Source organism: Pipistrellus kuhlii, unplaced genomic scaffold, assembly GCF_014108245.1.
Source record: "Pipistrellus kuhlii isolate mPipKuh1 unplaced genomic scaffold, mPipKuh1.p scaffold_m20_p_27, whole genome shotgun sequence".
NCBI classification, from domain to species: domain Eukaryota; kingdom Metazoa; phylum Chordata; class Mammalia; order Chiroptera; family Vespertilionidae; genus Pipistrellus; species Pipistrellus kuhlii.
In genome coordinates this window covers 2221339-2243425 of record NW_023425526.1, presented here as the reverse complement: position 1 = coordinate 2243425, position 22087 = coordinate 2221339, and the positions used below count along the sequence as shown (strand labels likewise).

The following is a 22087-nucleotide window of genomic DNA, read 5'->3' as shown; positions in this document are numbered from 1 at the left end:
TGCTGTTCATTGCAGGACTTCCACTTAAATGTTTTAAATATACACAGGTAAATCCACTTTAATGAATATTGAAAGTTTAATATAAAGAGACAGAACTGGCCCCAGGCAAAACTGAAAATAACATACACAAGGAAAATAAAATTTCAGTATAAAAATTGCTTCCCACCACCATTACCACATTTGATCTTCACAGTAGGCTGGAGGGCACAATTACTACCTTCGTTTTTCAGATAAAGAAATAGGCTTGGAGGCCACTTACCTGGTCCAGAGCCAGATGCTGGGTTAGGAGAAGCAGCATTTAAGCTCAGGGCTCTTGTTGCTCCTGGCCTAGCTTTTTAAGTCCACATCATCCAGCACTTTGCCCTCATTGTGGGACTGGCTGTCCTTATTTCTTTGGAACGCTGTGTTCAGGCTCTGTGTCCCCGAGGCCTCCACATTCCTTCCAGAGGACCCTGGAAGGCGCAGACAAGGAGTAGGGCTAACAGGGCTGCTTCAGGTGGAGGGCCCCAATAGACAGTCCTCGCATGGCCTAGCCATGCGCAGTTGAGGACCAGTCCAATCTCCCCTCCTCCCCTTCCTCCTCCTCCTAGTCTTAAAATTCTCTTCTCTTAGGCTCTGCTCCATGTGCTTTGTGCCCAGAGAGGACAGAGCTGACTGCCCCTGGAGCAAAACTGGTCCTGGGTATGGAGGGTTCCCAGGCTATGCACAACAGAGGGTTAATTTATGGCCAAGGCTGAGGGTAGCTCCCAGTCCCTCCCAGCAGGAGAACCTGTTTGGAAACTAAGAGTACCCTGGATGGCCCTCCCCCCTCCTGCTCAGACAAGGGGGCTGAGACATAGTTCACCTCCTAAGGGGCCACATCTGATCCAAAGGGCTGGCCTTCCATCTGCAGAGAAAAACGAGAAGCTGTGTGATCAGTAGCACTCAAGCTGAGAGAAGGGCAGAGACGACAGTTGGCATAGCAAAGCCAGTAGACCTACTTGGCTAGAGAACTTAGAGTGCAGGTTAAGACAACGAACAGTTCAACTGATTTTAGAGCCATTTTTCCTGCTGCTTGTAGGCAGGTACTATAACTGCTGTCGTTCCAAGGAGCCTAACTGTAACATATGGGAGTCTGCGTAACTCACTCAACAGCCCTATGTATAGTGGCACTTGAACAGACAGCCCATGGCTTCCCCTCTCTGCAGAGAAAACTCGTGGCCTCACCTGTTCAGGGAATTCAGTGCACACTCAGGCCTGATTCTATTGAAGTTAAGTTGTTATTTGTTCAAAACGAGATATAAAAGTTTAAGATATTTTATGTAAGCCTCATGGTAGCCACTAGAGAAAATCATGTAGCAATTACATAAAGAATATAAAGCACACTGATACCAAAACACAGCATAACACAAAAAAAAAGGACAGCAGGATAAAAAATCAAGGAACAGCAGGAACTGGTTTGGCTCGGTGGATAGAGCATAGGCCTGTGGAGTGAAGGGTCCTGGGTTCGGTTCCGGTCAAGGGCATGTACCTTGGTTGTGGGCACGTCCCCAGTAAGGGGTGTGCAAGAGGCAGCTGATCAGTGTTTCTCTCTCATTGATGTTTCTAACTCTCTATCCCTCTTCCTTCCTCTCTGTAAAAAGTCAATAAAATATATTTTAAAAAACAACAAGGAACAATGGACTACAAAATAACCAGAACAATACAAAAATCAATAATAAATTCTTACCTATCAACAATTACTTTGAGGACCCTTTCCTCCTCCCCATGTGGAAGTCTACTTATTCTTCAATAAATTTCCACTTCTGTCCGTGGATTCATTTTTCAACAGAGCTGTGGTTACCAAAGGATGGAGTGGGAGGTCCTGGGAATTGGAAGGTGTTCCACTTACAAAGGTCCAGTTATAAGATAAATATGTACCAGGGAAGTGATGTCCAACATAATGATTGTAGCTAATACTGTTGTATGATACACGGAAACATTGTTAAGAAAGTAAATCTGGCTGGTCTGGTGTGGCTCAGTTCTGTTACATGGCATTGCCCCATATAACAGAAGGTCACCGGTTTGATCCGGCCAGAGCCCACTGCTAAATTTAAACCTTTTGGGGTTCAGTAGGCTAGATCCCCAGGAAGAGCAGCCAGGAAGCAGCTGATCAATGTTCTCTCTTATTGATGTCTCCATCTCTCTCATCTTCTCCCTTCCTGAAATCAACAAAAACATATTGATGCGATCCTGACCAAGTCCTTTGTACTGAGAGCATCTCTTAAGACTATGATTCCGCCGAAACGGGTTAGTGGATAGAGCGTCGGCCTGCGGACTGAAAGGTCCCGGGTACGATTCCGGTCAAGGGCATGTACCTTGGTTGCGGGCACATCCCCAGTAGGGGGTGTGCGGGAGGCAGCTGATCGATAATTCTCTCTCATTGATGTTTCTAACTCTCTATCCCTCTCTTCCTCTCTGTAAAAAAAACAATAAAAAATATAGATATTTTTTTAAAAGACTATGATTCCATGGACTATGCTTTGGGAAATAGAAACCTAGTCTAGTCATAGTCTCTATGCAGAGGAAATGTTGGGGGTGGGGGCGATGTGACTGGCTGAGCTGGCCAGTGGGTTCAATCCCAAAGCATCTGTCTTCCAGACCAAGGTTTTCTCCCTTCACTAACCACTTAACTACGGGAACAAATCAACTATAGGTTCTTGAGCATTCAAAGGATTTAAGGGGAAAAGTTTTAATTTATTGTTGAGGGATTCCACTGGAAGTGAGGGAGTAACAGTGGAAGTCATTTAAAGCAAACCCAGCTTTAGATGAACTGCAAAAAATGTTCAGCTTCAGAAGAGAGTCCATTTTTTTTTCTTGGTGGAGGGTATACTAACAAAGACCAGATGTGCTCCATCAAGTCCTTTTGAAAATACCATAACCTGCAGGAGACAGGAGGGAACCTCTGGGACTTCAACATTCCCCAGTTTGCCTAAAATTGACCACCTGACTCCAAAAGCCCTACTCAGCACATTGCTTATTCTGTTCAAGCAGGAAATACACTAAAGTTTATTTGACCCTATTATATATGAGGCCCGTGCAAGGCATAATTCTTGCTGGGAAGGGAGAGTCTGTCTGGTAGGGAACACTGATAATGCATGAAGCCAGACTGTGACAGGGCTACACTTACAATGTGAACAACGTCTTAGGAGCCAGTGGAGGGCAGTGTTTGCAAAGTCTTTAAATGCCCACCCTGCTAAGAAGCTAGCACACCTTAGTTGTGGGCCATTGGAGATATAGATGTGCTTGCTCCGTCTTAAACAGAACTCTGGCCACAGAATGTTCTGTGATTCCACTTCCTGCTGCCCCTCCCTCAACCTCTTCCTTGGTTGATTGATAGATTAAATAGAGAAGGTAGACCTGAGATCGGGATGGCAGGACACAGGCTTTATTGGAGGGAAGGGTACCCCTGCCGGCTGCTTCCACGAAGAGGGGCGGAAGAGAGCAAGCGAGGGGCTTACAATCGCCTTTAATGATAGAGGGTGGGGTTTAGGGCACTCAGCACACGCTGATTGATTAGGGACCTAGGGACTCAGGAATAGGGGCTTAGGGTATTTGGCAGGTGCTGATTGGTGGTTCAGAGCTCAGGAATGTCTGGCCGCAGGTGGGGTTTATGTCTGTCCATCAACTGAGAAAGGGAGGATCTGCCAAGACTGGTTTGGCTCAGTGGATAGAGCGTCGGCCTGGGGACTGAAAGGACCAGGGTTCGATTCCTGTCAAGGGCATGTACGTTGGTTGCGGGCACATCCCCAGTGGGGTTGTGCAGGAGGCAGGTGGCTGATGATTCTCCCTCATTGATGTTTCTAGCTCTCTATTCCTCTCTGTAAAAAATCAATAATTTTTTTTTTTTTAAAGGAGGATCTATCATTGATAACTTCTGGGTCTGGCCATCCTCTCACCCATCATCAAGAAATCCGAAATCTAGAGAGAAACCAAGATGGTGGCATAGGGTAGACACCCGAATGCAGCCTACCACAACAAATTTGAATTTAGAACTGAAAAACAGGGGAGGCATTGCCCTGAAGCGCTGGAAGGCTAGCTGAGAGGAGGCTCTGCCATCTGGGAAGGAGAGAGAAGGCACGCTGAACCTCAGGAACTGTGAAGGTAAGAGAACTGTGTGCGCGAAAAGGCGCTGGCTTACTCCCGGCACGCAGAGAGGGCGGGCCAGGCTGAGTTCACTACTGGCTTACTCCTGGAGCGCGGAGAGGGCGAACAGCTAACCCGCAGCTGGCTTTCTTGTTCGAGAGGAAAACAGAATCACCCTATTGCTCTGATAGACGGCCCCAGACAGGGAGAGGACAGACTGTCGGGCAGAGGGCAGAGATCTCTTGGAGGTGTGTGAAGCCAGCGGCCATTACTGCGGGACTTGGGGAGGAGCCGAAGGGAAAACAAAGTTTGTCTGCACCAACTCGAGACTCAGCCCCATCTGTGGCTGAGCACAGAAGTTCTCCCAGAGGCTGGCTTTCTCTAAGAAGGGACTGGCCAGAATCCAAAGTTTGTCTGCACCTTTGCCAAAGAGGTGAGCGCGCCTGCAACCAATCTACCGAAACTCTCCAGGAACAGGACTTTTCTAAGGCGAAACTGACAGGGAACCAAAGATTGTCTGCGCCACCCTGAGACCCCGCCCTATCCAAGCGGAGTACAGAAGCCCTCCTAGCTGAGACACTGCTGATCCTCACAGCCAATTGGCTTGGAGATCAACGCTTCCCAGTGATACCAACAATAAGCAAGGCTTAACAAGACTGCACACACAGCCCACAAAGGGCTATACCAAGACTGTCCACTGCAGGTAACTGGGAAGGCTGTGCTACTGGGCTCTACCAGAACACCTAGCACACAAAGCTATTCCATCAAATCAGGGAAACAACTAAAATGCAGACAAGAAGAAGGACACAAAGGAAGGAGAGGGAGGAAAAGAAAAGATTGGACATTGAGTTCAAAACTAAAGTTATAAGGTTATTCAACAATATTCTAAAAAAGGCCGATAAAATAAATGACACCTATGAGGATATGAAAAGGGAGCAATTAGAAATGAAGAAAACATTATCTGAAATAAAAAATATTATACAAAGTCCTAAAAACAGACTGGAAGATCGCAAGAATCAAGACAAACATTTAGAACACAAAGAGCCAGAGGACACTCCTCTGCAGAAGGGAGAAGATAAGAGAATCCAGAAAGTTGAAGATAGTGTAAGAAACTTCTGGGACAATTTCAAGCGAACCAACATCAGAATTATGGGGATTCCAGAAGAAGAGAGAGAGCAAGATACCGAAAGAATACTAGAATAGTGACAGAAAACTTCCCCCACCTGGGGAAAGAAATAGACTTACAAGTCCAGGAAGCCCGCAGAACCCCAAACAAAAGAAATCCAAGGAGGACCACACCAAGACACATCATAATTAAAATTCCAAGAGCAAAAGACAAAGAGAGAATATTAAAAGCAGCAAGAGAAAAGCAGGTAGTGACCTATAAAGGTGCACCCATAAGATTGTCAGCTGATTTCTCAACAGAAACCATGCAGGCCAGACGGGAATGGCAAGAAATATTCAAGGTGATGAATAGCAAGAACCTACAACCAAAAATATTATACCCAGCAAAGCTATCACTCAGAATCAAAGGACAGATAAAGAGCTTCACAAATAAAAAAAAGCTAAAAGATTTCATCACCACCAAACCAGAATTATATGAATTGCTGAAAGGGGTTATTTAGGAAGAGGAAGAAGATAAAGATAAAAATTATGATCAACAAATACGTAGCAATCAATAAGTGAATCTAAAAACCAAGGGAATTAAAAAATCTGATGAACAATATTAACTGGTGAATATAATAGAATCAGAGGTATGGAAGGGGAGTGAACTGACGATTCTCGGGGAAAAGGGGAATGCGGGTGCGGGAAGAGACTGAACAAAAACTGTGCACCTATGTATGAGGACAATGGGGGATGGGGAAAGGACAGAGGGTGGGGTGGGAACCTGGTGAAGGGGAGCAGTTGAGGGGGGGAAGAGGATCACATTTGTAATAATCTGAACAATAAAGATTTATTTAAAAAAAAAGAAAAAAAAAAAGAAATCCGAAATCTGGCCCTACTCTCCTGCCCCTCATCACTTGTATGACTTTGCCACCTCAACACCCTTGTAACAGCAGACTGATGCCAGCACTGCGGGTAGGTTTTTTCTGCCTGAGTTCTTGTGAGCTAGGCCAAAGCAGCAAGTTGGTGTTGGCTCCCACACTGCCAGAACCAGCATCACAATGAACAAGCATAACAGTGAACACAGGGCCTAGGAGCCCACTCCTAAACTTGGGGTCCAACAGTAGGTGGTTAAGGCCTGGGGAGGGAAGTGGATAGAGGAGGACAGTGGGGGGCGAGGAAAAGGGAACATCTATAACACTCTCAACAGTTTGGCTCAGTGGATAGAGCTTCCGCCTGTGGACTGAAGGGACCCGGATTGATTACAGTCAAGGAAACATGCCTGGGTTATGAGCTCGATCCCCAGTAGGGGGCATGCAGGAGGCAGACCACCTATGATTCTTTCTCATCATTGACATTTCTCTCTCCCTCTCTCAAATCAATAAAAATATATTAAAAATAAAATAAGAGAAAAATAAATAAATCTTTTGGGATCCTGCAAGCATCTTGATAGACACAGGTTTAATGACTTCCCATAGCAGCCTCCACGTTTAGGGAGCACAACAATCAGGCAACAGGCACAAGAGGCACAAGAATGCCAGTGTGGTTGCCGCTTTCCACCCACGAGGATACGGGTCCCACGTCGCAAAAAGAGCTGCCCGGCGCAGCCCGCCACCCAGGACCGAGACCATGAGAAGTCCCAAACTCCATGAGGGCGCGATGGGGTAAATGCAAGGCAATACTGAGCATGCGCATACTTTTCAGGCCCCGGGCAGTCACGTGAGCGGGGCCGGTGCGGGCCGGTGGACGTTGGTCAGGGCGGAAGCGGAAGACTGACGCCACGGCGGAAGCAGCCCTCCCAGGAAGTCCCGCCCGTCTCCAGAGCCTGTCCCGGAAGTGCTGCTGTGGTAGCGGGCGACATGGCTTCAAGGTTACTTCGCGGAACTGGAGCGCTGGTCGCGCAGGCCCTGAGGGCCCGCGGCCCCAGGGCGGCGGCCGCGGTGCGCTCCATGGCGTCAGGAGGTACTCGGCCGGCGGACGCGCCGGGGCGGCGCCGGGCCCTCCCCGGGGTGGGGGTCCTAGCACTGCGCAACGGGCGGCCATTCAGCTCCTCCGGGCCGCGGCCGCCCCAGCCCTGCGGCCTCAGGCTCCGCCCGACTTTCCCCGCTGTTCCCGGCCACCGCTGCACCAGCCCACCTAGGTGACCCTGCTGGGAAAGAATCCCAAAAGGAGGTGCCGGGTGACCTTGGGGGTAGGTGCTGCAAGCGCAATGGGTGGGGGCTAAGCCGCCCTTCAGACCCGCGCGCGCTGTAAATTGGATGAACCCCACCAGGACTCTGATTTACCTGCTTTAAAAAAAAATGTGCCGAATAATGGGCCTCGGTGGTTGGAGGAAGAAAACATTTCCCTGGTGCTGTCACTTTGGGGAATCATGACTCTGGCCCTTAGGAGACAGTGGGTATGGGTAGCCTTTAGGAGCTTCTGAGTTCACTTAAACTGGATGCATTTTCGGTCTTGATAATTTTAGTCGACATCAAAATTCACGAATCTTCCTTTAGGTGGTGTTCCTACTGATGACGAACAGGCGACTGGGCTGGAGCGGGAGGTCATGTTGGCTGCACGGAAGGGACTGGTGAGCAGAAACTCCTTTCTGTGTCTTTGGAGCTCATGACCTTGGATGGGACCAGAGCATTCTCCTCTCTGGGAGCATTTGATCCAGGAACCTGTCTGTGGTAACAGCACTGGTTAGAGTAGGGGTTCTATGGCACAATGGCTGAATTCTTGTTTCTTTTCAGGACCCATACAATATGCTAGCCCCCAAGGCGGCTTCAGGGACCAAGGAAGACCCTAATTTAGTCCCTTCCATCACCAACAAGCGAATAGTGGGCTGCATTTGTAAGTACCTCATCACTATTTTCTTTTTCTTTAATATGCCATATTCTACAGGATGTCCGTAAACTGCTTCAAATCTTTTGTGTGTTTGTAAAAGTTGTTCTAAGGGTCCTGGCCCTCTCAAACCTCATTATACCTGAGTAAGTCATCCTTACTGTCAATGGCATAAAATATCTAATACTGGCTCATTGGAGATGCAACATGAAGGCGTATTCATCCAGAAAATATTTATTGTACTTGCTCTTTGCTAGATGTCATTTTAGGCAGGAGGTTTGCATGTCAGAATGACCCTGCTTTGGGATTCTGCGTAGGCGGGAACAGTTAGAACCTATACTGACTCTGAAATATGGTCAGTTTTCTCACAAGTAAACTCAGGCCTGTTTCTTCATCTGGAAAATGGAGGGATACCTTGAACTGATCTCAAGGTGTCAGCCATAACTTTGTGTCTTCGGTATCTGAGGAAAAGAGAGTCATATTGCTAGTCTCCTCTCCTAGACTAGATGCCCTTCAACCACTTTCTCCTTTTAGGTGAAGAGGACAACAGCGCTGTCATCTGGTTCTGGGTGCACAAAGGCGAGACCCAGCGATGCCCTAGCTGTGGAACCCATTATAAGCTGGTGCCCCACCAGTTGTCCCACTGAGCCCCTGCACTAACTCACTCAACATGTGCTGTAAAGTTTGTTTCCCATAAAGACAAGCCATTGCTTTGGCTCCTCCCACAGTTGGCTGGTCTTATTTCTTTCCTGTTTTTGGCGAGATATGGGTAATTTTTATGTCAGGAATAGCTATCCATTACTATTCGCTTGCCATCCACTCATGTACACTGAGACGGACAGTCCCATGATGCCATGATTGGAATGACCTTGTACGGGGAAAGCACGTGCTGTGGAGTCCAGCTGACTGGACTTGTAATATTAGCTCCAGTATTTAACTTTGTCACTGGGGACATGTTCTTCAGGATACGTTATATCCACAAAAAAGATAAATATCTTGTCAAGTGTCAGAAGTAATAATATTTATTAAGACTCTGGCAGATGGTAAGTCCTCATAGTATTGTTAAAAAGGGTGACTTTTAAGGAGATCTTGGGGGGCTTTGAAGTTTTGAGGGACCCAGGTTCAAAGCTCAGTTATACATTCAGTAAAATCAGAATATGGGACAATTCTAGAAAACAATGACCAGATTTTGTCAACAAACACATTGCAAGTAGAGGGGAAAAAAGAAAGAACCTATGGAATAAAATGGATGAGAGCAAGAACAGTGGCGAACCTTGTTTGGATTTTTTTTTAAAATATATTTTATTGATTTTTCCACAGAGAGGAAGGGAGAGGGATAGAGAGCTAGAAATGTCGATGAGAGAGAAACATGGACCAGCTGCCTCCTGTACACCCCCTACCAGAGATGTGCCCACAACCAATGTACATTCCCTTGACAGGAATCGAATCTGGGACCTTTCAGTCCACAGACCGACGCTCTATCCACTGAGCCAAACCGGCTTCGGCCCTTGTTTGGATTTTGATTTTAAAAACCAACTATAGCCCTAGCAGGTTTGGTTCAGTGATAAAGCGTTGGCCTGCGGACCAAAGGGTCCCAGGTTTGATTCTAGTCAAGGGCATGTACCTTGGTTGCAGGCTTCTCCCCGGCCCAGGCCTTGGTCAGGCTCGTGCAGGAGCAACCAATCAATGTGTTTCACATTGATGTTTCTCTCATTCTCTCTCCCACTTTCCTTAAAAATCTGGAAAAACATTCTTGGGTGAGGATTAACCAACACACATCAACTGTAAGAAAAGAAATTAGAATATTTTAAACTCTGGGTATTTGATGTTTATGGATTTATTACATTTTTAGCTGTTAATGAGTTAGTTTTTATGCTTTTGAGGTACATACCAATATTTAGGGGTAAAATATGCCTGGGATTAGCTTTAAAACAGAGAAGTGATTTGGGTTGTGATTGATCCCCGTAGGTAGGTAGGTACGAGGAGGTCCTTGTTCTTCCTGCTTTTGTGTGTGTTTGAACTTGGCCATAATAATGAACAGCACCAAAAATAGTTGAGCAGAGACAGCCCAATTTAGCCACTTTATATTTGTGACTGGATAATTTTCAAAAACTGTGCTTACCTATAAAATGGAAATAGTTCCTTTCCACTTCGTGTTGGTATTAACCACAGAGGAACTTACAGTCTCACAAAATTGATTCAAACTAGATATTTCATTTGAATTAATGAGAGTCAAAGAGAAAAGCCCCCTTTCCCCAAGCTTGTGTTGTCTTTTCAAGGTATGGTCACAACTATTGCTTCCATTCCTTGTTATGTCACCTCATTTCCAGGAAATGCGCAAGCATCTATCTGCCATTGAAGACCCCTTCTGTGGAAAAGGGAACACTGGGTAGCCATTTATTAAATCTGCCTCTACCATTTCCACCTTAAATGACTTTCTATATTGTTAATCGATCTACCTTCTCCCCCCCTCATCTCAAAGCCCACTTTGCTGCTTTATCCTCTCTAAATAAAGAAGTCTCCAGTACATATCCAGGTGGTGGCAGCAGAGTAACAGCCTCTCTTCACCCAAGATGTGCATGTCCTCAGGCCCAGAAATGGAATCTTAGGTCTGGTAGCGAAAGGTTATTAAGGCGGCGGCTGGAATGGAGGTTGCTTAATGGCCTGACCTTAAAATAGAGATTACCCTGGTTGTGTGGGTGGCCCAGGAATTACAAGGGTGGCAGGAGTCAGAGAAGGCTGTAACTGGAAGAATAGAGGGGTGCGGTGTTGCTGGTTTGAAGAGGGAAGAAGGGAGTCGCGGGCCAAGGAATGCAGGTACCCTCCAGCAGCTGGGAACGAGTTCTGTCTGCCACCGATTTCAGCAGTGAGACCCATGCCAGACTTAACTTTATTTTTTATTTTTATTGATTTGCATGAGAAACTGACTCATTGTCCCACTTATTTATGCATTCATTGGTTGATCCTTGTATGTGCTCTGACATTGGGATGCTGCTGTAACCAACTGAGCTACCACCCAGGGCTATGTCAGACTTCTATAGAACTGTATTTATGTTGCTTTAAACTAGTGTGTCATTTCTTTATGGTACTAATAGATCAGTAAACATTAATTACTTGCAATTTTCCTGTAAGGAAGAACTGTCCCTTCTCCCTCACGTATAAATCTGTCAGAATGGACTCATCACGATTGTGTTCTATGGCTTATGATTCGTTGCAGATTTGACCACTGGGTGCTACTTCAGGTTGGTTCCTGTGTCAAGACAAGCCTCCTTCCTTTTTTGAGCACATGCTTGTTTTATGGAACCATAAGATATTCCAGACTCATTTTATATTCTCTCTGCTTTAGATCAGAATTTCCCCAAGGAGCTCTTTATTTTTTATTGAAGAATAATATTTAGAAACCAAGATTTGAACACTCTATGTGCTCATTACTACTGAGTGCCACTGCCTCTAGGCCCTCTGAGCAGTCAGGGCTAGGAAATACACAAATGTTTCCAACCCTAGCGGTCAGAGAGACCTTTATTTCAGAATCTGTATGCATGCATATAGGAGTCCATACCCCCCTTCCCAACACCACAGGTTCATTCTAGCCTTACACCTTCTCATCTGTCACTTTGTTCCCGCGGCCCAGAGCTCTAAGCACACCATCCCTGCCGAGAGGGAGGAGGGGGATGCTGCGTAGCGCTTGGCTTAAAGGATGGCTCTCCCACTGATGGCAAAGTCACTCCCAGCATGAGCAGAGGCTGGCGCGCACAGCGGGGCGTGATGATGGGGAAGCGTAAAACGGGGAGACAGATCCCTAAGGGCCTGGACATGAGGGGACTTCCCCAGGCAGCAGGAAGTGCTGGGCACTGTGGATTAGGAAGTGGCAGAACCAAGGCTGTCTGGGCTTCAGCTCCAAGAGCAGATCGAGGGCTGGGGAAGGTGAGCCGGGGTCTTGAGCCGGAGTGCTGTGGCCATCACAGGAAGGAAATGGCGGGGAGGGGAGGTGCCATAGAACCAACGGAACTGGTAACCGGCAGAATGGAGGTAGGGAGGCAGGACTGCATGTAATAGGGCTGCAACTTGTGTGGTTGGGAGAAAGTGGAACATGAACAGAACCCCAAACCAAGGGTTCTCTGTAAATTCCATTTCCCCCTTGAAAGCAGGTATGGGCTTAACTGCTCCCTGACCACAAAGCCTCACAAAATGCCCTGTGAAGACAGGCCAGTCAGTACTCTCTCCCCTTACACGATCTCAGTTCTAACTCCCTCAGCTCTAACTCCATTGCCTTCCACACACAGCGATAACCATGCTCCTGTGGCAGGCTGCCCGTCAGCCAGGACACAGCTAAACACCCCCCCCCCCCCCCAGGCCCTCCGTATGCTGGCCTCAACCTCCCTTTTTGGTCTACCTTGCATTCTAGCCAGAGGTCACTTTCCCTTCCCTTCCCTGCTGACCGGACTCACTCAGGTCTGTGCCCTGTCCAGCTCACCGGCCCCAGGTGTCTCCAGCTCTTGCCTCTGCCTGGAACACCTCCCACACCTGGTGAACTCCTGGGCCCACACAAGCCAGCCTGCCCCCCTGCTGGGCCAGATGCCCCTCCGGTTGGCCCTACAACGCTGTACTGAAATAGCCTGTTCTTCCTCCCGACCTGTGTTCTTTGGGCAAAGAGGTTTACCATTGACCCCAAACACAGGGCCCCCTCCTGGGCATGCTGTGGGTGTTCACAGACTTGGTGAAGGGCACTCTGGACTGCATTCTCACTGTGCCTTCCACGCCTCAGAGCCCAGCTCAACACCACCTCTGCCATCTCCCTCATCACTCTCCTTCCTGACTTGTCTGAACTCTGCGTGCATCTGTCCTGGTCCGTCAGCCTAGCCACACGTGCGCGGGGCAGCAGAGGTGTTCCGGCAGGTAGACGCAAAGACACGCAGCCTGCGCCCTGCTGCTCCGGAGGATGGTAATGAGGCTGGGGAATGCTGCCTCCAGGCTGAGCCCGGCCTCCTGGGGCCTCCGGGCCACGTTGCCCCACCAACCACTGAAACCTGAGCGAGAGCCAGTGCCACACTCCCAGTGCACACTGCACCGTGCCTGGCCGCTCCGAGTCCCCAGGGTGGGGGGCAAACAGCAGCACGAGAACCACAAGAAAACAGCCACACACTGGGCCTTGTCCATAATTATTACTATAATGCTTTACAAAATGTTTTCAGGCAACTGTGTTAAATTATACATATCTGGGAGGGGGCGGGCTCTGGCCCCAGGGCAATGAAGACCTTCATGGGAGAGGCTGTGCCCCCTCACCCCCTGGGTCTGACTCCTGATTAAGTGCTCCCCCTCAGCCAGCGAAGACCATTAACCCTTCCCCATCCCGTACTGGGTAAAGGAGGAAGAGCAGCAAGTCCGTGAAGTGCTTTGAAGGGGAGTGTGTAACAGACTGGCTGCCCAAGCCCCCTGCATACTCTGCCCTGGCTCTGTACCTCCAACCGGGGCCAGAACCCCGCACTGGGGGGGCGGCTGCCATACTCAGCCTGCACCAAGGCATCCACTCGGGAAGAGGGGGGCAGTGCGGAAGGTCAGGGATGCCTGGGAGTAGCTGGCCTTGTGCGCTACCCTGTCAGGCCAGGAAGAGGAGGCGTGAGAAACAGTGATACACCAGTGGGCGCTGCTGGCCGCCCCTCTCCCACCCCAGCCCCCAAGGCCAGTTACACAGGCACCCCGGCTCTGGGAGGGCGTCAGAGGAAATGGGGGTGTTGGGGTGTCTGGCCTTGGAGCTCAGGAAGCAGCCCCGTGGGTTAGAGCCAGGAACCATAGGCTTAATTGGCCCTGCCAAGGGGACCCCTAGAACCACCGAAGGCTGGGCCCCCCAATTGCTATACTCCAGACTCCCACCCATGCAGCTAGACCATACTGTGTGTGTGCGTGCACGTAGGGAAGGCTGCTGCACCACCTGCCGGGGTCGGGGCATGCAGGGGCCAGACAGAAAGGGTCAAGGACTTTGGCTTCCGTTCCTCCCATGCTCCCAGCGCCGCCCTCCCGGGCACTAGAAGGTTTTGCGATGAATAGCACGCGCGCCGTCCTCTTCGTACTCTTTCTTGGAGACCCACATCTTCTTGAAAGTGTCCAGCGAGGCCAGGATGGAGCCCCTGTGAGGAGGGAGGGGTGTTCTCGGGGAGAGCCACCCCAGGGCCCTCAGCTGTCCCCTTCACCGGGAGAAGTCCACCCCCTCCTCCCGGAGGACCCTGGGAGGCTAGTCCAGGGCCAAATGTTTCCTCCCAAGCCCTCCCGGGAGCCCTGCCTCACCCGATCCACGTGGAGTACAGCCGCTCCTGAGGGGCCGAGATCTAGAGGGAGCAAGCAACACGTAACCCCGCCTGTCCCCACACAGCAGCCGTCTCAGCCTGGGCTGGTTCCCGCGGCCGAGGCCAGCCAGCAAGCACAGGAGCCGGGAGCCAGGGAACAGGCGAATGGGAGCGGCGGCTGGGCTGGGCCGGAAATGAGAGGCCCCCGGAGGACAGGTGCCCTCTCCTTCCCCTCCCAGCCAGGGCTGCCCACAACCTCACCTTGATTTTGACGTCCTTTGGGGCAAGCTTCTTCACTTCACTTAGCAATCGGTCGCCAAAGCCTGTGGACACAGGGCTGGCTCGCCAGGGCCCACTCCGGCCCTCTTACTACCAGCTCCCCTGCATCCAGCCCGGTGCCCCCAGTCGCCGCCTTCCTTCAGCATTAAGGGTAGGCGCGAGCCACTCCAAGGGCAGAAAAGACAGCCCCAGGCCTGCGGGTGACCCAGCTAACAGAGGTGACATGAGCTAGAACCCAAGTCAGCTGGCACTGCTGCCACCTTCTTCCTCACCCAGCTCCAGTTAACACCCGCCAGAAGCAAAGGCAAATGACAAATCGGGGGAAAGCATAGGCCATTCTGCCCATCAGGTGGGCAGAGGCCCCACATGGTGTTGGGCAGGTGGTGGGCACCAGCTCCCAGGAGGGAAATGGGCAGCACCACCAATAACAAAGGCACACTGCCTGACTGTTCTCTAGGATTTACCCCGTCCGTCTGTTCGCACCACGTGAAATGACAGTGCAACCTGAGACTAGAAGGGACTGCAACTCTCAAAAGGCCATCAGCAGGCCAATGGCCAGGTGGCACATCGTCCGGTGAAATACCACATGGACATATAAGATAATATGCTATGAAAGGTCTCGGGTTCGATTCCGGTCAAGGGCATGTACCTTGGTTGCGGGCACATCCCCAGTAGGGGGTGTGCAGGAGGCAGCTGATTGATGATTCTCTCTCATCAATGTTTCTAGCTCTCTATCCCTCTCTCTTCCTCTCTGTAAAAAATCAATAAAATATATTTAAAAAAAAAAAGATAATATGCTAGGTGAGCCATACGTGGTTGGGACGCGCAGAGCACGCAGTGTGGGTGTGTGTGGGTTGGCGCACATTGTTTATATGTGCAGGAAGGTAGCCGACAGTGGCCTGAGAAACCAGCAGATCCTGTGCGGAGGGAGGAGTGACCAGGACAATGGGGAAAGGACCCTTCATCTAACCCATTTAGATCTCATATGAACTCACCACCTCCTTAGGAAGTGAGGAAATGTAGTTTTACATCTTACTCTTTTAAGAGACACTGCTCACTGAGCACCAAAAAGCCGGCCGGAAGGGGCCATGTCCAGGCTGCGGGGAGCGGGGTGCGGACGGCCAGCTGCCCCGGCCCCGAGCCCACCACCTCCCGGCCGGGCACCTTTGAACAGCGTGGAGCCTCCCGAAAGCACGATGTTGGCGAACAGCGTCCGGCGGAGGTCCAGGTCCGACTTGTGGATGGCGAAGGCCAGCACCTCGTGGAGTCCCTCGCTCTCGTCCCCCACCAGGTCTGGCTGGAACAGCAGCTCGGGGGCCCGGAATCGTGCCGGCCCCACCTGGGATCATGAGATTGGGGTACAGACCTCTCCCTCCAGGTCCCAGCGGCACCCGCCACCCAGGCCGGCCTGTGACGTACGTCCAGCATGCTGCCATCCGGCAGGGTGTACTGCACCTTCTCCGTCTCCAGCGCCTCATCCTTCTGTGGGTTGATGGACAGGTAGCAGGCTCGCTGCGAGGCGTGGGGAGCAGGGACAGCCCTTCAGAGGCTGGGACTGGGACCCCACACTCAGGCTCCGCTTCAAGCCTTGGTCCCGCCCTCCTCCCCTGCCATTCACCCTCCTCCCCGCCACTCCACAACCTCCTGCCCTCGTCACCTCTTTGATGGTCCGAACCACCTCAAACTCGGCCGAGGTGTGGAAGTCGAAGCCTTCCTTGCGCAGCAGCAGCCGGAGGTAGCGGGAGACGTCTCGGCCGGCGATGTCCACCCGCATGATGGAATGCGGCATGGCAAAGCCCTCGTAGATGGGGACGGCGTGGGTGACCCCGTCCCCCGAGTCCAGCACCACGCCTGTCGTGCGTCCTGTTGCGTACCTGTCAGCAGGTCAGCAGGTAAGGCAGGGACCTCCCCCCCAAAGGAACCCCGGACAGCGGCCCGGGAACTGCCCGAACTCTGTCCTCCGGGGCTGTTCTACAGGGAAAGCAGACATGGTCCCCTCGGCGGGCGGCCAGGGAGGGCCGGGAGCACTCACAGGCTGAGCACGGCCTGCATGGAGACGAACAGGGCCGGCACGTTGAAGGTCTCGAAGAACACCTCTGCCGCCTTCTCCCGGTTCTTGCTCGGGTTGAGCGGGGCTTCCGTTAGGAGAACAGGATGCTACGAGACAGCGGAGCTGTGGGCGTGTGCACAGACGGCACACTAGGCCCTAAACGGTCTTTCCGGAGGAACCCTCCTCCCGCCCCTGAACCCGCAGTGAGGGCTCGTCCTTCTCAAGGACACTGCCCTGTCGCCCGCTGGCAGATACTCTCCCACAGCCCGCTCCCGGGAGTGTCTGCCTGGCTGCTTGGACTGTGCCCCCCACAGTGAAGGGCGGCAGGCCCGGGCAGAGCGCAGGCGACGTGGGGCCTGGCCCAGAGGGAGCCCAGAGGGGCGGGGGCGATTCGGGGGGAGGGGACGCCTGGTGCCGCACCTCCTCGGAGAAGGTCTGCAGCTGGTCCTTGGAGTAGACGTACTGCCAGATGCGCTCCATGTCGTTCCAGTCCCGCACCACGCCGTGCTCCATGGGGTAGCGCAGAGCCAGCAGCCCGCGGTGCTCCTGCGGGGGGGGGGGGGGGGGGGGGGGTAGGCAGTGTGGCTCAGGCCCAGCCACCGCTTTCTGCCTGCACCTGCCCCGAGCAGAACCACCGCTGCATCCTGGGTGCCCCATGCGTGTGGCTGATTGTCTGGCAGCCGCTCAGGCTGAGCCCAGCCAGCCTCACCTGGCCGGGACAGGAGGGTGGTGACGTGTTCCTCCCCCCATGCAGGCCCTCCCCCCTCCCCTGCATGCTTCTCTCTGCTCAGCCAGCACGCCTCCCCGTCTCCCCACACGGCTACCGCTCCCATCGGCGCCTGTACAGTCCCCTCTGGTCACCTGTCACCCCCCCCCCCCTTCCCCTGCCAGTGCTCACACCTCTGCATGGACTGTCCTTCAGTGTCCCTATGTCCCTCCTTGCCAAGCACCACTTCCCTCTTTCCTATTACCCATCTCCTGAGAGCCCCCATTGTGCTCTCAGGTCCTGGCACCCCACACCCTGTTCCCCAGGTTCCTAATCTGCTCTTGCTTACACACACACCCCCCCCCACACACACACACACATTCACTCCTGAGGGCCTCTCTAATTCAGACTCTTAAGTCACTTTAATCAGTTCTTTCCTCTGCAGCTTCCAAAAGACAGGGCATGAGTGTTTAACTGTACCCCCCCCCCCCCCAGGACCCAGAGCTAACGCCTGCAGAGCCAGGGGCATTGGCGCGGGGCCCGGAGAGCCGTCTCAGGGGCCTCTGCAGGCCAGCTCTGCCCCCAGACATGCTCCTGCCATGGGGACCCCAAACCCGGGAAACGCGGCTCCACGTTACCTCTGCTTTTGGTCCAATGAAGAGGTCCCCCTCCAGGGCTCCGGCCATCACCCGCATGTGCTTTGGGCGCCCGACACTGCGGGGAGAGGCAGGCGGTGAGGCAGGCAGGGGCACAGCTGGAAAACCAAGCCCACTGCGGTGGTCAAGAGTAACTCACTCGACAGCACTGCACTGTGGCCGTGGGCAAAGGTCAGAAGCCAGGGGACTGGCCTGAGCAGGAGAGGAAGCTCAGGGGGAGAAGGGGGTCCCTCCCGGAGGGCTGAGCTCGGGAGTTCCTAGTCTGCAGGAGCCGGCGTCCGCAGCCAGTGACTCAGCCCGCGCTGCCGATGGCAGGAGGACTAGGGCGGCTGGCCCGGGAAGCTGGGCGGTGGCTCCCTGTGCACCGGCCTCCCCCTCAGCCGATTCTGCCGCTTTCCCACTGCAGGGCTCCCAGAATAGAGATTCCAAAGTTTGACCCAAGTTCCCTGCACAAAGTGTTGGAAGCCGCCACTGTCCTCACTGGCAGAGGTGTGGACTGGAACCCGGGGGCTGGGCAACCTCGAAGCTCTGGACGGTCAGAGCCAACCACCCACTGTTTAACTGAGACAATGGCAGCTAAAGCATCTTCCACCTTTTAGTTTTATCTAAATTCCTGCTGATGGGCTGTTATTGGAATTGCCTGCCTAAAGGCTACGGGTGTATCCCACAGTCTTAATAAAAGGGATGGCAAGGCCAGAGCCGGGTGGAGGCCTAACCCTTGAGTTGGGCTCCCGCCTGGCCCCCGATATTTCCAAGTTAATATTTTCTAGTCTCTTTCATTTGTGTGCGGCCTCCAGAGCCGAACCCTGAACCGGGTCCTGAACCACACGGGGCTTAGGGGAGACCCTGGCAACTGGCAGCCCAACGTGGGGCGCTCACACAACGGGAGCCTTAATTACACCCAGTGGGTTCCAGAAAGGAAAGCCAACCCCCCCCCAGCCTCCCCGCCCCCCTCCCCCCAGGCTTAGGCTAATCACTCCAAAGCTCCTAGGATTGGCGAGGTGAAGCTGCTGCCGGAAAACTTCCCAAAGGACTGGAGTAGCCGAAGGCGAACCCAAGCTTTCTCCAGGTTTCACCTCCTCTGAGAAGGTATTTTCTAGCCTGCAAATAAATGAGCCCCAAAGAAAGCCTCTCCTGGGAGGAGGAGGGGCTGTGGTACTCCCCCACTCCCGCTCCCGCTCCCAGGTCTTCCTCTGGGAATCTCCTCCCTCTTACTTAGCTGCTGCCGCCACGCCTGTCCCCAGGGGAATGCAGGCGTCCCCAGGGGAATGCAGGCGCTTGTCCTGCTCAGTGAGGGACCAAATCCCACTCCAAAGAGGAGGGGGAAGCCAGAGCAGCTGTCGGCCGTTCCAGAGCCCTCAACAGTGACTGCCTCACAAATCTAGTGTTTTCCCGAGGGGGGAGGGGGGGGGATTGGCCTAAAAGACTCAGGATCCTGTTCTCCCAGGAAAGCAAACAAAAAGGTTAGGGCTGCTGCCTGAACACTTACTAGTTTGGGAAGCAGTATTTGGGAATCTGATCTCCTGCAAAGCCAGCCTTGATCACTCCAGAGCCCTGCAGGAAAAAACAGGTTAGCTGTCTGCATTCACCTCCAAATTACGGCAGTGCCTACAGCGGAGAGCAGGCTGCCGAGGTCCTGCCGGGAGGGCAAGGTCATTCACAAGAACACCAGTGGCTCAAAACTGTGTGTGTGGGGGGCAATTCTACATCCCTTCCTCCCACATCTGACAATGTCTGGAGGGATGCTACTGGGCAGAGGTCAGGTTCGCTGCTAAGCACCCTGCGGTGCACAAGCCAGCCCCTCACAACCAAGAACTATGCAGCCCAGAGAGCCCACAGGAGACTGAGCCATCACAGTCCACCCCCCTCCGCAGGCTCCAGGGCAGCTCCGGCAAGAGGGGTCCTGGGCAAAGCTTTCCTGAAAGCAACCCCTGAGCAGTTCCTTCCAACAGCCCCCGGCCCCCTGCTCCCGTGGACAGGCTCACGGGAAAGACCTCTGGGTGCCTAGGAGGCTGCCCCTCTCCAGTGGCTTCCCTAAGCCCGCAGACAAAGAACTTGTGCTGCCGCTGCCCCAGCCTGGACCGGCCTCCAGAACCCGTCCCATGCCCTCTTCACACACAGCTCATCACACCTCAGGTCTGCGGTGCAGGAATCGGCATGCCCGAGTTACAGAGCAGCTGGAAGCCCAGAGGGACCGTGCAGGACACTCTCTGAACTCAGAACCATGTTGAGTGGCCTGAATTATTTCACCCCAAGAAGGGAAGTGGCCTGGTCCTTCCTGCAGCCTGCTGGGGCAGCCCTAAGCCGCGTTCTAGCCTTCTTATTAAACGTCCTGTGCTGTGGCTCAGGGAGCCCACATGGATCTCCAAAAGAGAGCCACTCAGCGATGACATGGGTCGTGCGGGAGGGAGAAAGGGAAGGGAATCACTGTCAAAAACTCCAGGGCTCACGCACAGGAGCCTCTCCTTTTCTCACTACGGACCAGACATCCTCAGAGGGCAGCTGACACGTGAGCTCCAGAGCTGGAGGAGAGCACGGGAAAGCCAGGCATCTCCCTCCGAGGCTCGGAACAGTTATCCCAACTGTGTACGGGCCTGGGAGGAGGGTCCTGAGCTCTGTGCGCGCCTGCCAGCTGGGCAGTTCTGCCTCGCGCTTCAGAGATCAACCAGGTGCTGGTGGATCTCCGGGTGGCAGACCCGAACCTGCATGCCTCCCAGACCCGGGAGGGGGGAGGGGGGCCTGTTCGCTGGAAGGTCCTGCCTGGGCGCAGCCCCTTGGGAAGCGCAGGGGTAATGGTCCCCAGACCACCTCCTCCAAAAGGGGCCATCAGTGTGCAAAGGGGCCACGCAACTTTCTCTGCCTGCAGGGCGGGCGAGGAGGCAGGAGGCTGGGGTGGCCCCGCAGGGCCGCGCTGTCAGTCCTGCCTCCCCGGAAGCTCATCGCGCGGCTGGGGCACCGGTGGCCCCGAGGCCCCGGCTCCGGGGCCGAGCAGCTCGCAGAGGACAGCCCAGACGGGCGGGGTCCCTCCCGGCGCCGCGTGTGACCGGGGGCGGGGCGCCCGCCTCCCCCCGCTGCCGGGTCTCACGTTGTCGATGACCACGGGCTGGTTGGCGATGATGTCGTAGGACTCCATGGCGCGGGCGGCCCTGCCCGGCAGGCAGGGGCAGGAGGGACCCGCGGGCGGGCGGGCGCGAGGACCGGACCGCGGGGCTCAAGACGCGGCGCCGCGCCCTTCCCCCCAGAACGCAGACTCCGCGCCCCGCCCGCGAGGGCGCCCCGCGGCCAATCGCCGCTCCCAACTGGGCTAGGGACCGCCCACGCCGGGACAGCGGGGCCGAGGGGCGGGGCCGCCGCGGGCCCGCCAGCCAATCGCGGTCGCCGGGGAGGACCGCTGGGCACTTCAAGGTAGGTTGCGCTGTGTGGGGATGACGTCATGGCATCGCTCTTAAAGGGGACGCGGGTGAAGTCAAGGTGTTGGGGGAAGTACGAGGTCACCTGTCCGGGAAGACGTCTTCCCGACCGCCAGCACCTCCGACCGTACTCCTTCGCTCCTTGGCGGTCGCGTAGTCCCCGGGGAGGCTGGCGCTGGCCGCTGTACCCAAAGCATTTACTGCGCGCGGAGGAGGTCCTTCCTCCTGTAACAATTGCAATTAGTGGTAACTTGGTAGCCGGCGTTTATCCAGCACCCACTCCGGCGCTGGCGGAGCACCGCTACCCACTTTGCATAGATTATGTTAAATCGGGCAGTAACTATCAGGTAATTGCATTGTTGTCCCCACTTTACAGGTGTGGACACCTAGGAACCTGGCCACCTTTACAGAACCAGCAACCGCTGGGATTACACGTGGGCGGCTTCCCGCCGCCCTGGAGTCAGAGGCTGTCACCCGCCTGAGTTCACTGACCAAACTGAGCCACAGGGATTTGCCTCTCTCTCTGTCTTTCCCACCAGACTGTGACATAAATCATAAGAGTGGAGACCACCGTACAGAAAAGTGCAGAAACCCTGAGTGTGCACTCGGCGTGTTGTTACAATGTGGACACACGTGTATCCATCGCTGAGGTTCAGAAACAGCTTGACCAG

At 53.5% G+C, this 22087-nt stretch overlaps 2 protein-coding genes across 4 annotated transcripts; one reads left to right on the top strand and one right to left on the bottom strand.

The window, feature by feature from the left end:
• Positions 1-250: 250 nt before the first annotated feature.
• ACTR1B (actin related protein 1B) lies at positions 251-21456 on the bottom strand. Of its 3 annotated transcripts, XM_036453969.2 has the most exons (11): positions 21092-21256; positions 19496-19560; positions 17989-18064; positions 17065-17190; positions 16627-16751; positions 16252-16468; positions 16014-16106; positions 15759-15933; positions 14577-14638; positions 14317-14357; positions 13182-14159 (listed from the first exon to the last, which is right to left on the bottom strand). In XM_036453969.2, the coding sequence occupies exons 1-11, from the start codon at positions 21137-21139 to the stop codon at positions 14057-14059; spliced, it is 1131 nt and encodes a 376-aa protein (XP_036309862.1). In that variant the 5' UTR covers positions 21140-21256; the 3' UTR covers positions 13182-14056. The 3 variants fall into 3 exon arrangements, with proteins under 3 accessions (XP_036309861.1, XP_036309862.1, XP_036309860.1); XM_036453967.2 differs by lacking the exon at positions 19496-19560 and having other exon boundaries at positions 21092-21456; XM_036453968.2 differs by lacking the exons at positions 13182-14159; positions 14317-14357; positions 14577-14638; positions 19496-19560 and adding an exon at positions 251-452 and having other exon boundaries at positions 21092-21456.
• On the top strand, positions 7009-8761 carry LOC118727930 (cytochrome c oxidase subunit 5B, mitochondrial). The gene is made up of 4 exons (XM_036453970.2): positions 7009-7170; positions 7707-7780; positions 7944-8043; positions 8569-8761. Exons 1-4 carry the CDS (start codon positions 7068-7070, stop codon positions 8679-8681), a joined length of 390 nt encoding a protein of 129 aa, XP_036309863.1. The 5' UTR covers positions 7009-7067; the 3' UTR covers positions 8682-8761.
• Positions 21457-22087: the final 631 nt, after the last annotated feature.

Excerpts from the sequence above, each read along its gene's own strand:
- LOC118727930 (XM_036453970.2), top strand. The coding sequence starts at position 7,068 with ATGGCTTCAAGGTTACTTCGCGGAACTGGAGCGCTGGTCGCGCAGGCC. Across the intron at positions 7,781-7,943 it reads TGGCTGCACGGAAGGGACTG|GACCCATACAATATGCTAGC; the intron begins GTGAGCAGAAAC and ends GTTTCTTTTCAG. Across the intron at positions 8,044-8,568 it reads GCGAATAGTGGGCTGCATTT|GTGAAGAGGACAACAGCGCT; the intron begins GTAAGTACCTCA and ends TTCTCCTTTTAG.
- ACTR1B (XM_036453967.2), bottom strand. The coding sequence starts at position 21,441 with ATGACGTCATCCCCACACAGCGCAACCTACCTTGAAGTGCCCAGCGGT. Across the intron at positions 18,065-21,091 it reads AGCCCGTGGTCATCGACAAC|TGTCGGGCGCCCAAAGCACA; the intron begins GTGAGACCCGGC and ends CTCTCCCCGCAG. Across the intron at positions 16,107-16,251 it reads TGGTTCGGACCATCAAAGAG|CGAGCCTGCTACCTGTCCAT; the intron begins GTGACGAGGGCA and ends CACGCCTCGCAG.